Here is a 14,094-nt window from a genome sequence, read left to right on the forward strand (position 1 = left end):
TATAGCGTAAATCAATTTTGTTGCGAAAGCAGGCTGCCAGCCTGGTGACCAGATCGGAAGAGGTATCAGAACTCATAGGCGGAGATAGACTCGAAAGTCGGGGGAGGCATGATGATGATGGCAGTTTATATAAACGCAGCCGTGTCTATGACACAGCCTACCCAAAATTTTTGGGAGGTTCATAAGGGCAGCTCTGAAGTGATAATTATTTTATTAAATTTGTTTATTTCACAATTCATATAACAGTGTTCAATTTTATAAACAACTTTCAAAAACTCAGCAAGGGGACATTCAAGTATTACGTAAGCATATTTTCAGCAATTCTTTACCCCCCCCCCCCCCCCCGTCAGCAGCTTAGAATATTTCATATCTTCAAAAAGGGGTGGTTGATGACGTAAACAACCTTCAAACCCCCCTTCCCCCCTTGTCATCAAAAGTCAGCAAATCCGAAACCCCCTTCCCCCCCCCCCCCGATGCTGACGTAATACTTGAATGACCCCCAAGATGAGAAAGTGAATATGTTGAATAATTTTTGGGCCCTGAAAAATCGGTGACCCTACGCACGTGTCTCGTTTGCCTTTGCGAGAAAATGGTACTGGGTTTTTATTACGCGCGTTACCATACACTCGTCCAGGCTCTATCACTCTAGGGTGGTTTTAGCACATTGTATTACGTTACCGTTACTTTGGTATGGGTGTGTATAAGCGGATACAGGCTCCTCGGGCGGAAGGGTGGGGGGCAAATCACTGAGGGTGTGTATAGTGAACGGGTGAGGGAGTGAATGTCCACCTCCGCCCTCCCGCTTATGTCTAGCCTACAATATTATTACTGAACGAGTTGGGCTATCGGCCCTTCGCCCTCCCCCTGCATCCGACCTGTGTGGAGGCGTGCACATTTAAAGTCAAACTCAGCTACAACGACACCTCGGCTATATCGTCAGTAATTGGCGGTCCGGACAGATTCCATAGTGAATAATGTTAATGAACCGTGCTTATAACCTCGAAGAAAAGCAACCAACTCAACTCGGGTATAACGACTATTTTTTCATCACTTTTGTTTCCATTTCAATAACCTTTTGAAAATAGATCCTATAGGTAGATATAGACCTTTTCTGGAAGAAATTCCTAAAATTGAGGCTGATCACATCTAGGAAGTGTTCGGCTGTTGTTCCATCCATACCTGACGTTGAAAAACAAGAAAAAAAAAAGATTTATTATATGCGTTTGACGTCGGAATTTTTCATTGGCATGACCACTATACAAAACGTTCCCGTATATTGCCATTAATGACTTTTTCTTATAAAAATGTCCCGTTTTTTCAACGAAGCTCGCTTCAATATCTAATCTTAACTACTGTAAAATCAGGAATAAGGTAATTTTTATGATTTATAAATTGTTATATACAATGAATACGACCATAAATACAGTCGAATCAGATTTTAATAAATACCGTTATAGCAATATCTCGTTTCAAAGAACACTTTTCTAATCGTTCAGATAAGTTTACATAGGAACGATGCAAAAACCTGGAATTCCTTTATAACGAAGTGATTTTTCAGGTATCTTGGAGTTTGTTTTAACGGGATTCGAGTGTATTCATCTCTCATGTACCTTTCAAACAATAGGGATGGGTGGGAGCAATGTGTGGGTTGCTTTTTCTCACTGTAGAATTTTTTTCTTTTGACCTCAGGGAATTAAGCACTGACTTGAAGGATTGAGTAAGTTTTGAGTTGGAAATACAGTCAAATTCCGTTATAACGAACTTCAAGAGGCCGAGAAATCACTTCGTTATACCGAAATTTCGTTATAAAGGAATTCCAGGTTTTTGTATTATTTCTATGCAAACTTATCTGGGGAATTAGAAAATTGTTCGTTAAAACGAGATTTTTTCGTCATATCGGTATTCATTAAAACGAGATTTTTTCGTCATATCGGTATTCATTAAAACGAGATTCGACTGTATGGCGAATATGAACTTTGGGGGACTTCCATCAGAAGACAGTACTTAAAGTTGAACTTTCAGGGGTTTTTTAAGATGGCTTCCTGGAGAAAGGGCCTGAAGAAAAGTGTGATTCATTACATAAAATTTAGCAATAAAATTGTATGGAAAAAATTGTATGTGAAGATGAATATTTCCTGCATCATTTTGGCTGAAAAAATCTGAACGAAGTGGATTATATTTCTTTACAAAAAAAATTGAAAATTTGAAAAGGAAATTAAGATTTGCTAAAATTCATGTTTTTAATACATTTTTTTGTATTCAAAAAAATGAATGCTCGTGTCAGAAAGGGATATTTGCCCAGTTCTTCTCTTTCCCATGAAATACATTTCAGCAGACATGCTGTAGCACTGTATTACTCGCCAAGAGTAATTTTTGAGTAATATTTGTCACTTTCGCCGACATGTGGCAATGTGTTTGGTAAGAATCAGGATGTCCCATATTAATTAACCCAATTTTCCGTATTTTTCTCGATCGAATATAGTCACCTCTAATCATAAAGAAATACAAACTTCACATGCTTCAATAGTATTTGATTGTTTCTGATTATAGTTTCCGTCAAAAAAAAGGTCTTAAAAACGTCAAACTCGGTTATAAGGACAAAATTTTATGAAATCTCCGATGTCGTTATAACCGAATTTTATTGTATTTGCAGTACCATATTTTCTTGCGTATATTATGTGAAAATTATTCGTTAGAAAACTTATCGTAACGCCGATGAAATCTAACATTTCATTCTCAATAATTATTTCGATACGAAGTACAGTCAGACTAAGTTGGATTCAAAGTCCAAAGTCACTGGAAAAAAGTTCGAATTATCCAATTTATATATATCCTGGATCCGTAAAATGCCTACAAATTGCAACTTAATCATCAACATTCACATAGGATAATTATCAATTGTTAAAATTTTATAATCGGTTACGAAACTGTTACCCAAATTTCAATAATTTATAATTTTAATTACTGATCTTAGCTGCTACACATTCCACTGTTCTGGAATCAGCATCACTGCAGAATTTCTTGACCATGTTCAAAGCCTGTTTTACAGAAACAGTTCATGATCATCAATAATGAAACTGTTTCCCGAAATTTGCTCACCATTTTTATGCTATCAAGGAAATATACAGTAAAACCTCTCTTTTGCGGACACCGACGGGACAAAATAATTCGTCCCTAAGGGAGGGGTGACTGTTAATCGGGGGTTTGGAACACATACTTTTATTACATAAGGGGAAATTATTATTTCATCTTAAAAGAGGGGTGACCGCATCTGATTGGTGTCCGTTAAGAGGGGTATTACTGTATTTTAATTAACGTATTACACAATCTGACCATTCCGATACTTCTCGTACTTTTAATGACGACAAAAGATTGAAATTTTGAATGTTACACCTTGATCTATAGGTTGAACACCATAATCGGTATCAAGTGGTTGGCACACAGTCTCGTTACATTCCAGCTGAACGATGTCAAAAAATGGGCATTAAATTGAAAAACAGAATTTTTCAAACTTTTATTAGTCTTTAAAAATAACGTTATTTAACAACTTGGTCGAGAAAAGCAAAAAAAGTCTGATTTCTTGTATAACTTTTCCAAACTAAATTTGCTTATACAAAAAAGAACCATGATTTTTTTCTCCTCAAACTTTGAATTATCCAAAAAATTAAAAAAAAATTTCGAATTAAACAAGAAATTTTAACATTGAATTAGATAGAAAAATCAGGGGGAGTTCGCAAAAGTTTGAATTATCCGTAACTCGAATTAACCATGTTTGAATTATCCGTAACTCGAATTAACCATGTTTGAATTATCCAGGCTCTACTCTGTACTTACTATCTTGTTTTCTTTTCTTTAAATTACATACAAAAAAAAAATACGATCCCGGCCTGGAGACAAGGCTTTTCATTCATCGACGAAAACTTGTCAATTGTCACGAATCGACTGCGTAATTATAATAACGAAACAAGCTGCCCATCCCGTTCAACCCCCAATATACTTTTTTTTTGTACTCTATCTTTCAAGTTCGTTTGAGGCACCCCCCCCCCCCCCTCCCCAGGATAGAAAAAAGTGTACGCACAGTACCAGTAGTAGTAGGGGACGGGAAAGGCCTCAGTTTTTATCGATTAGCTTCTCAGTGCTGTTGTAAAAGGCCTCGTTGGTTCATGATGTGCTTGTTCCGCCGTCGATAGGATCGTGAATGAAAGTGGGATTCGGAAAAAGGGGCTCACACACACACACACTCTGGCTGCTGCCAGGCACCAATGAAAAAATACCAGGGTTGAGGGAAAAAGCAAATTTTTGGCTTTCTATTCCACTGCAAGTTTTGATGCTTTTGGCGAAAAATTTGGCACGGATGTTACAGTCATTTACTTGAGAATGAATGAAACTATAAGAGAGAGAGAGAGAGAAAGGGAGTTAATTAATATATAACACTTCGTGCCCCGTGGGACGGAACGCAAAAATATACACATGCGGCCTTTCATCCTTGAATTATTTGATAAATCGCGTCGATAATCGTGTAGTAAATTAATTAATATTATACGCTCTAACTGATATTAATTCACTACCGGAAACATTTCTGTGTAAAACTTGTAGCAATTATCTACCGTATTTAATTCGCAGAGCCCTATTGTATTATAGAATAAATTAATTTTGTCGATTAAATTCACATATGTAATCAATCTCAATAGCTTTTAAATTCCAATCGCAACACAGTGAGAGCTAATATCCAAACACAGAGGTTTCCGACATTTTAGTTCCAATGAAACCTTTGCTGGTTACGAAACTGTTCTTTGGAATGTAAAAAATAAGCACAAACATTTTTTCCAGTATTGACATTTTTATTGCAATACCAATGAAGATTTTTAGGCCTGGATTACATTATAAAAATTTTATAAAACTTATTTTATAAAACATTAAAAATGCAACCAATGATCGTATTGGTTGTTTTTTTTTCAAGTTTTGTAAAAGGTATTTTATCAAACTTTTATAGTGGAATCCCGGCCTACTAATATTGGGTATAATTGATATTTTCAATTTACATGAAGTGGATGAAATTATATGCCATAAAGAAATATATGACTTAAAATAGGTGTCATGTGGTAACTCAAAGTAATGATCAGTGCATGTTCTAACACGAAATATTTTATTCGATTTTTTTCATATTTTTATTATTGAGCTCATGACTAGAAACAAACTTGCATTTTTTTTGCATTTTCAGCTCAAAAAAATTATGAAATGAATGTTTTCAGACCATCTAAATACTGGGATATTTTATTGATAAATTAATGGCAACATTTTCGTAACGCAGCTTACTTCGTTGAATAAAGTGACTTGATACCATGAGGTTATCCAGGAAGCTTTTGCACACTGTATAACTTTTAAATTTCGTATGGAAAGGGTCTTTTAGTTGTCAACAGCCCTAGTAATTTTCAACCCTCTGTGGTTCGACCCCATAAAAACGTATTGGAAAAAAAATCTACAAAAACGGCTGTACATTGGTGCTGCTCTAGCATATTTTTAATTGAAACAATACATGAACACAGCAATTTATTTGACTAGAGTAGATTTTTTAATTACTAAAATAGTCAATTAAGGGTGAAATATACTGCTTTTATTTATTTTACTGTTATCTTTTAAAATGATAAAATCTTGCTTATAGCAAAATTGAATAAATTTTGCCTTGGATTTTATTTATATTTTCTTCAATTCGTTGCGATTTTATAAATCTGAACACGTAAAATTTCTACAACTGTCTAAAAATGTCACCGACAAGGATTCAGCTTTTTCCGTATCGTACTTATATGGCCATATCTTGTACTGAAATGACACTAAAAGATTTACTTTCTAAAATATTGAAAAAAATTAAAGAAAGAAACAGGTATAATAGGTTTTTTGACCATGTATTTGCTACGTATATTCAAATATATACGGAACCACATAGTGGGTTATTAAACAACAGATTATTAAATAAAATTTAATTACGTTTACCTCTATTTTGATTTCATCGAGTGAGAGAAAATGTTCAAATGAATTTACCAGTTTCAGTAGAATCATATCGAATTCATTGAAAAATCAATGTAAAAACAATCGGTTTTCAGATAAACTTCCAAATTTTTTTTTTTAATCTATGATTTTGAAAAACACTAATTAATAAAACCAAAAAATGAAGTAAACCCAGAAATTTTAATTGATATCCATAATTACCCTTTTCGATTGATCATACTGATCTTATTACAAGACTGTACGAACCATCTAATAAATAACTAGAGGAAAAGTTTAGTTTTAGCTTGAGGTGAGAAATGCAGCGATAAGAAAAACGACAACCTTTATCACTGAGACAAATGTTGCGGATTCCCACAGTAGGTACTGAGAATAATGATAAAAAAAAGCAAGACCTTCAGTAATTGTTTTCCCGTATTATAACCATTTTTTGTTTGTTATTATTTCGGATAATAATGATAATAGTCCAGCGCCGCTGATGCTGTTGTTATCATCTCTTTCTCTCTCTCTGAGAAGTAACGTCGTCGATATTGGCGCTGAAAGAATCCTAGAATAAGGTCGAAGGAAAATTCCGCGCTCTTGATCGTGAATTGTTGGCGCCGAAAAATGATTTTCTTCGCATGGCAACCTTGTAGGAGAGAGAGATATATAGCTCGACTCAGCCTCGGTCGGTTGTGTGTAGGTTGGTTGGTTAGTTGGCCGGTGTGGTGTTAGTGAGTTGGGGGGAAAAGCTTGATGCGAAACGATCCGCTTGTTGTCCAGGAAAATCAACTTTGCCAGTTTCCCTCCATGATCAGGCAAAGAGAAGAAGCAGCTCTACAGCAGCAGCAGCTCTTCACAAGATCCCCTGGCTGACCCAAGCCATGCCGGGCATCGTGGTTTTCAAGCGCCGATGGTCGGTCGGATCCGACGATTTCGTTGTCCCGGCCATCATTCTCCTGATGCTACATACAGCATGGTAAGTGCAAACGATTAACAAAAATTAAATTTAATAAAAACTAGTCACGTTCTCTTAACGCCTCCGTACAGATGTGTGAGGAATGGTAAATACAGTAAGTTCAGTACATTCCCGATCCCATATACAACAGGAATGGACTCCCGGGAAAGCTCCTACGCGAATGACGTTTGTTTAAAGAGTGGTCTTCTTATGTGTGTATCGTATATTATATAGATACACATAGAGTTTAATCAGTGTTTCATGACATTTACTTCCCGCTAGACTTTTACTAAGGGATAAGCTGCAATACACAATTTAAATCGCTAAAATACTTAACCCTCTATGGTCCAGTGTATATATGAATATACATGGTAAATACATGATGGAAAAACCCACTATTACAATTTATTTTTATTTATTTTATTAATTAATTTTTTTGGAATTTCAGGAAGTATATTATAGTGTCATTTCAGTAAAAATATGGCTATATAAGTAAAATACTTTTTTTAATTAGAATTGAGAGCTAATGAAATTTTAAGCGTTTAGAGATTTATAAAATCGCATCAAAAATTAAGGGAATCGGAAATGAAATTCAAGATGAAAACTATTCAACTTTGCTAAGCAAGATTTCATCTGTTTAAAGATAATAGTAAAATAAAGTATAACGACATAATTTACTCTTATAATTAACTATTTTAGCTAATTAAAGAATCCACTAAAACGTATTATGCTGCTATGCTGCTGTGTTTATGTATTGTTTCAATTAAAAATATGCTAACACCATCAATTTACATCCGTTTTTGTAAAAGACTAATAATTTCTCTTAACACGTTTTTATGGGAGTAAAAACCATAGAGGGTTAAATATTTATCTTCGAAATTTGTTATTGATTTACATAAACTTACATAAGACGAGAAAGAAATGGGTGATCTGTGTTTAGTCATAAACTGACACAAGATATTTCTGATTGGAATGATTGGTTCTTCAGAACATTTCTTTTAATGTTTAATAAATTGCATGAAAATCACTTATTCAAGAACTATATAAACGAGTAAATTAACGTTTATTGATCGTTAGCATGCACAAACTGATAAAAAAAAAAGATTATTCGAAAACAAATGTGTTCAATGTTTAATAACATTTCCTCTTTAGCAAACGTTTTCTCTGAATGAATGAATAGCCGATGGTTATTAAAATAATAACAATGTACGACGTAGTTTACTTCTGACAGGACGGTTCTTTGAATGAATGGAAATAGCGAAGAAAAGTCTCAATATGAAAATCGGTCATAACCGTGAGTAAAAAGATGTGGTTATCTGTTAGTATGTCGCATAAAAACAAAACATTGTTTGAAAAGAGAACCAAAACTACGTATATAAACTCACTTACATCCTACTGACGATGTATAAAAGTATACGCACGTATTTTTTCAAACCTACTGACGAGATTGAAAAAATCTTTTTTTCCCTGAGAATAGTATTTAATGAAAAGATCTCATTTACATTTCTTTTATTTAAAGAACGGCATTTTTTAACTCGTACTAATTACTAGTTCATAATTAGCATAATTTTTCTACCAGTGATTGAAATCTAAATGATAGTAATTAGTTCTTATCAGTGCAGAAATTAGAACGAATATAAATATCATTCGTATAATAAGAAAATTCTATTTTGAAACGATAATTTTTTTTTCTATGCATATGGTAAAATTATTAGAACGGTGTTTTTCCTCAACCGCTGGGTTTATGAAATCAGTCATATTTGGCGGTGGGAGGTTCACCTCGAATTCATTGCCATTCTCATCTTGAATAAGAAACAAGGGACATCTTTCAGTTTTGGAGTTTGAAAACATCAATTCAAGTTTCGCAATTTATGAACTTTGTCTTACGACTTAACTCGCCTTAATGTAGTTAGAAGAAATGCGTATAAGCTTCCTCTCTTATATCACTTAAGGTAATAGTAATTATCCTTAAGGTAATAGTAAGATGCGGAAGAAGACAAAATAGTTTTTTTATCATTCAGAAAAAAAATCTTTTTTCCCTCTTTTCAAATGACGAAATTATTAAAAATATAATAGAATCTCATTATAACGGAGTATTGGGGGCTATAGGTTGTCCGTTTTAACGAAAGTCCTGTTTATAACAAATAATTCTTATATACCCCGATTTAGCTACCTGAGATACGTAATTTCGGATTTACGTAATTTTCTGTGGAACATGCACATTTATGAAATTCAATCATAATCACGGGATTATTGCTGAGATAGTTGAGATTAATAAATGATAATCAAGTAAATAATTGTTTTATTCCATCGGAACGTGATATGTGATGAGACTACACCGATTTTTGGAAGGCAAAAGTGTATAAAGATGAATAATTTGCCAAAAACGGAATTTCAAAGTTTGTTTGGTATCTGCCATTTTTACAAAGATCACAATTATATACCTGAAGTCCGACGCCCAGTTTAAAAGAAATTTTGTTAGTGTGATGCTCTTTTGATGACAATTCCCCTGGTGTGTATAACTTTGATTAATTTCAGTTCATGACTAAGTTGTTTCTAGCACCTCCAAACACAAGCAGCTTCTTTCTTTCGATAGGCCAAGGTGAGCGTATAATACGTAATTTTCATTTGCACGGATTTCAATGAAATAGTCTTTTTTACCCTACCAGATTGCAGTCACAACAGAAGTTACATTTTATGAAGCCATAGAAGAGTACCATAGCATTACAGTCATAGTAAAAAAAAGAAAAAGGTGTTCTGAAAATTTAGTACTAATTAACTAATATTTATATGTATTTTCTTATTATAAACTTTACCTCAACTAATGCGAATTCAACTTCCGCGGTTGTCATCGATCTGACCTATCGCGTAACATCGGGGTATTACTGTAGTTAGCTATAAAAAAAGGGTTAAAATATATCAAATAAAAAAGTCTTTAACATAGGGTAGAATTGAAAAAATATGTACGTACATATACACTACATTAATCTCCAGAGCAAGAAGGTCCGGATTCATGTTGATTGTTTACATTCATTGATTGGTATGAAAAATAATTTATTTTCTGCTGAGTTTATTTACTGCTTATTTCTTCAGTTTATTACTAACGGAGGTGCAACGCATTTTACACACACATTTTCATTTGCGGATCGCTCTACATATTGAAAAATAAAATTTAAAAGCCCTTGGACCCATGTTTACTCAATGAAATACAACTATCAATGTTTAATTAATTGGAAATTTATATATCTCTTCAGATAAAAAAAAAAAGAGCATTCTTTATTATTATTAAACTTTGGAACTTTCCGTTATGACGAGGTTACTCCTGTAATTGTACTGGTTTCCTGTACTGCACTGGTTTAATCAATGAACGCAAAAGATATAAACGAAGGGTTGAATATGGATGTTTCTGGCAAAGAAAGAATACTCATCTCTCTTTCCTGAATGTAACAAAGTTTCTAGTTTTTACGTCTTTTTGCTTTGACCTAAACTTTTTTCAATTTACTTTGTTACTAATTATTCATTAACCTTCTAAGCGACATTGACGATATACCTCTTACTTTGCACCTGCTGAAAATTGAAAGAAGCTTACTTAACTAGAAAAAATTTGACGTTTTATATAAGGGGAGGGAGTTTAGTCATCTCTGCTATGCCGCTGAAAGGGTTAAAATCAGCTCAACTTTGTTACAAGTTTATTTCTCGATGGAACACTATTTCCAATACTCCTTAGTTTGCACCTGCTGAAAAATCTTCATTAAAAGAGATATAGCATTATAAAGTAGGCTTACTGATTTCTATCATGCCACGGAAAGGGTTAATAGATGTACCAAGTTACACATTTCGTATAATTATAAATACAAACTCGGTTACAACGACATCGAAAATTCTACGAAATTTTGAGCCGAAGTGTCGTTACAACCGAGGTTGATGTTTTCAAGACCATTTAGGTATCAAAAAAATAATTAGATGTAATCAAATACTGTACATGAAATTGTTATTTCATTATAATTAGTGTAACCATATTTTAGCGAGAAAAATACAGAAAATGAAATTTTATAAATTGTCGACAAAATTGCTAGTTATTGCGTATAAATAACCCTTGATGGGTAATAAATTGCAACAGCAAGTCTGCTAAAACGTATTTCGTGAGAAAGAGAAAAAACTTGGCAAATGTGGGAGAGGAATATTTATGATCATATTGTGATCATTATGTGAAATAGTTTGTAAATCATGCAAATTTCACAAAAAAAAGAAAAAAAATGGACAAAAAAACATGACAAATATGCGAGATGAATATTTATATAGTATTTACAGTCATATAAAATATAATTGATGAATTATGCAAATCATCTCCATGCCTGATTTTAGTAAAGGTAAGCTCTTAATTGAAAAACGACACATTTATAAAAATTTATGGCAAAATTACGGAAAAGTGCAGGAATTCCCGTATACGGGTTATACGAATCACCAAGTCGAACTGCCGAATATGTAAAAAAATTTTTTATCGTCAGACAAGTTCTGTTGTGGTGGGTTGGTAAGATGCGGAGTTACAGATGGGAAGGGTTCAGGGTACATGGGTACATGGGTTCAAACCCACCCACCTACAGAAAAATACACTTTGCCGCTGTGGTGGTCGAGTGGTTATAGTGCCGGACTCGTGATGCGAGGATCCGGGTTCGAACCCCACAGTGGTGGTCGGCTGAAGTTGGTTTTCTGTGGTTCCCAACTTCAAGGCGCAAATGCGAGCCGATCTCCCCGTTAAAAAGTCTCGCCACAGAGAGCAACAGCCCTACAACGGTAAATCATTCAACCATAACACTTCACTCATAGTTAGAAAAACTGGGTGCAGATGACAGCACTACACATAACAAGTATTACACAGAAACAAACTTTACGTCAGGTTGCACTACACGTACACGCACATTCCCGCATGTACCGATTCGTTGGGGGGTGCATGTGTGGTGTAGCAGTAGTAGGTAGGGCCTCCAAAAAATGGCTCGGGGATCCATGATGTTCTTAAGTCAGCCACCTCGTTGGGCAATTTGCCTGTTGTGGCGTTGTATTTGTATATCAGTGGAAGAACAGACGAACATCTCTCAATGTGCTGAGCTCTAATTCCATTAATTTATTGGGGAAAAACCATAAAAGTGTCATTATATCTGAGGTCGTTTTTTTTGTCGATGTTATAAGCAAGGTTCATGTAACATTATTATATATGGGGGATCAGTCGGAACCACCGATAATTGACGTTTTATCCGAGATGTCGTTAAAACCAAGGTCGTTATAACCGAGTTTGACTATCCATCGCGTGCAAGTGACATTAAGTGTTTAATCGATAAGTTAACATCTTTCTGCTCTCAGCTGATGACTTACAATGAAGACCCATTTGTCCAATTATCATTGTAGATACGATTAAACAATTAATAGTTGAACTAACAAATTTTGTATCAATTAATATGAATTTTTTGACGATCAGCATGGGATATATGTCGACTAATAATATGTAAAAAAGGTGAAATATGCCCACCGAACGAAAAATTGTTTTTTCAACATCTGTATTCTGTAATTTACCGGGCTGTGGTTTCAAAACATTTGAGAAACACTGTATAACGGAAAAAAGCTGATATTTACTGTATACATGTTACTGCCGAAGCCCGAAGTGCGGCCAATTTGTGAAATGGCCGAGAGTTTTGGCCAAAGTCCAATTTGCAGAAAGGATTTCGACTTTGTCCGGCCAATTCAGGAAGTAACTGGACATCCCTGGCCAATGTTCGATGTTCTTATTCAACACGGTCTGGTAGCACCAAATAAATTTTTTTTCATCGCTATCGTGTGATACATGGCTATATATAGCAGCTGTATTGAATTGTCTCCATGTGACGAGGGGGAGCGAAAAAAAGGTTTTTCTGTAAAATTTTGAAGAAAAAAAAAATTGTCACCCATTGTGACTGCGATAGATCGCCGTAGCTAATGTGAACATAATTATCACAAAAAAATACGCCAAATGCCTTTTTTTAATGATGCCTTTTTTTCCGGACTTTGGCCAGGGATCTCCAGCTACTTCGCGAAATGGCTGGCCAAAGCCCGAAATTCGGACATTGGCCGGGTCAATTTACAACGAAATAGGCCAATCCATTAACTGGCTGATTTCTGGCTTTGGCAGTAACTTATATAAATATACACATGTGGTCGGAGGCTATGTGCTTATTCTCAAGTGGCTCAAGCGTTTTTGCGTGCGATGAGGAGCTACTTACACATAAATAGTTAAATATCTTTAGTCTTCATCGACGCTCGACAGCAGGAATAGTTTTACAGTTAATACTATCCTTTTACGTTTTAACCCTTAAATCAGCCACCTCGTTGGGCATTTTGCCTGTTGTGGCGTTGTATTTGTATTTGTATAAATGCTCAATTTTTTTTTTTCGAACTGATTTTTTTTTTTTTCATAGTTAATGGCACGCATTAAAAAAGCCAGAAAAATAATTTACCAAAATCTATTTTGAATTGTAGTGCATATACAAGACCTTATTGAAGCAAAGCCTCAAAAACCGCACATAAAAACAAATGTTTGTGTGTCTGATCAATTAATTGTTTTTACTGATATCCGTGCTTTTTCTTTCCATTTCTATCGATTTTTTGTATTGTGCACCTAGTGAAGTCAGAGCCCTTTGGCCTTTCACAGGTTTGTATTCTAAATAAATAAATGTATTGAAGTAATATTATTTTCCAAATGTTTATACCTTCTTCGTGATTCAAAGTATATTAAGAAAAATATTTGGATTGCAAACTTCAAGATAAAAAAGGAAGAAATTTTAACAAAACATTTTTACAAATCAGCGAAATCACAGCTACACATGCTCTGCAACAAACACAGAGTTGTTTTCGTTAATTGGGGCACCTATCAGTAAATTCAAAATGTAAAATGGAAAGAATATGAACTCACCTTATGTGCACAAGGCGATATTGAATATTTATCTTCAAACTAGCTACAGTAATGAACCCCATTTTTGACTGGCGTTACATTTGCGCAACGCTTTATTAAAAAAAAAATTCAATTAATTTTTATTCAAATTTTTGCATGAAACTAACATTTCCAGAAATTAAAAGGTTCAATGAGTGCCATAGTATTTTTTAAATTTTTCTTACAAGGAAATTTA

General features: G+C 34.4%; 1 protein-coding gene across 1 annotated transcript in view; it reads left to right on the forward strand.

Annotated features, from left to right (window-relative positions):
• The first annotated feature begins 6,677 nt into the window (after positions 1-6,677).
• Positions 6,678-14,094, forward strand: part of inaE (inactivation no afterpotential E) — a 91,204-nt gene continuing 83,787 nt past the window's right edge. Inside the window, exon 1 of the mRNA XM_089233723.1 lies at positions 6,678-6,961. Coding sequence (XP_089089849.1) covers positions 6,867-6,961 — 95 coding nt within the window. The 5' untranslated portion in view covers positions 6,678-6,866. The remainder of the gene's footprint in view (positions 6,962-14,094) is intronic.

The sequence above is a fragment of the Pholcus phalangioides genome, unplaced genomic scaffold (genome assembly GCF_987345545.1).
Source record: "Pholcus phalangioides strain wild (caught in Gottingen) unplaced genomic scaffold, Ppha-v1.0 ptg000007l_1, whole genome shotgun sequence".
In the NCBI taxonomy this organism is placed as follows: Eukaryota; Metazoa; Arthropoda; class Arachnida; order Araneae; family Pholcidae; genus Pholcus; species Pholcus phalangioides.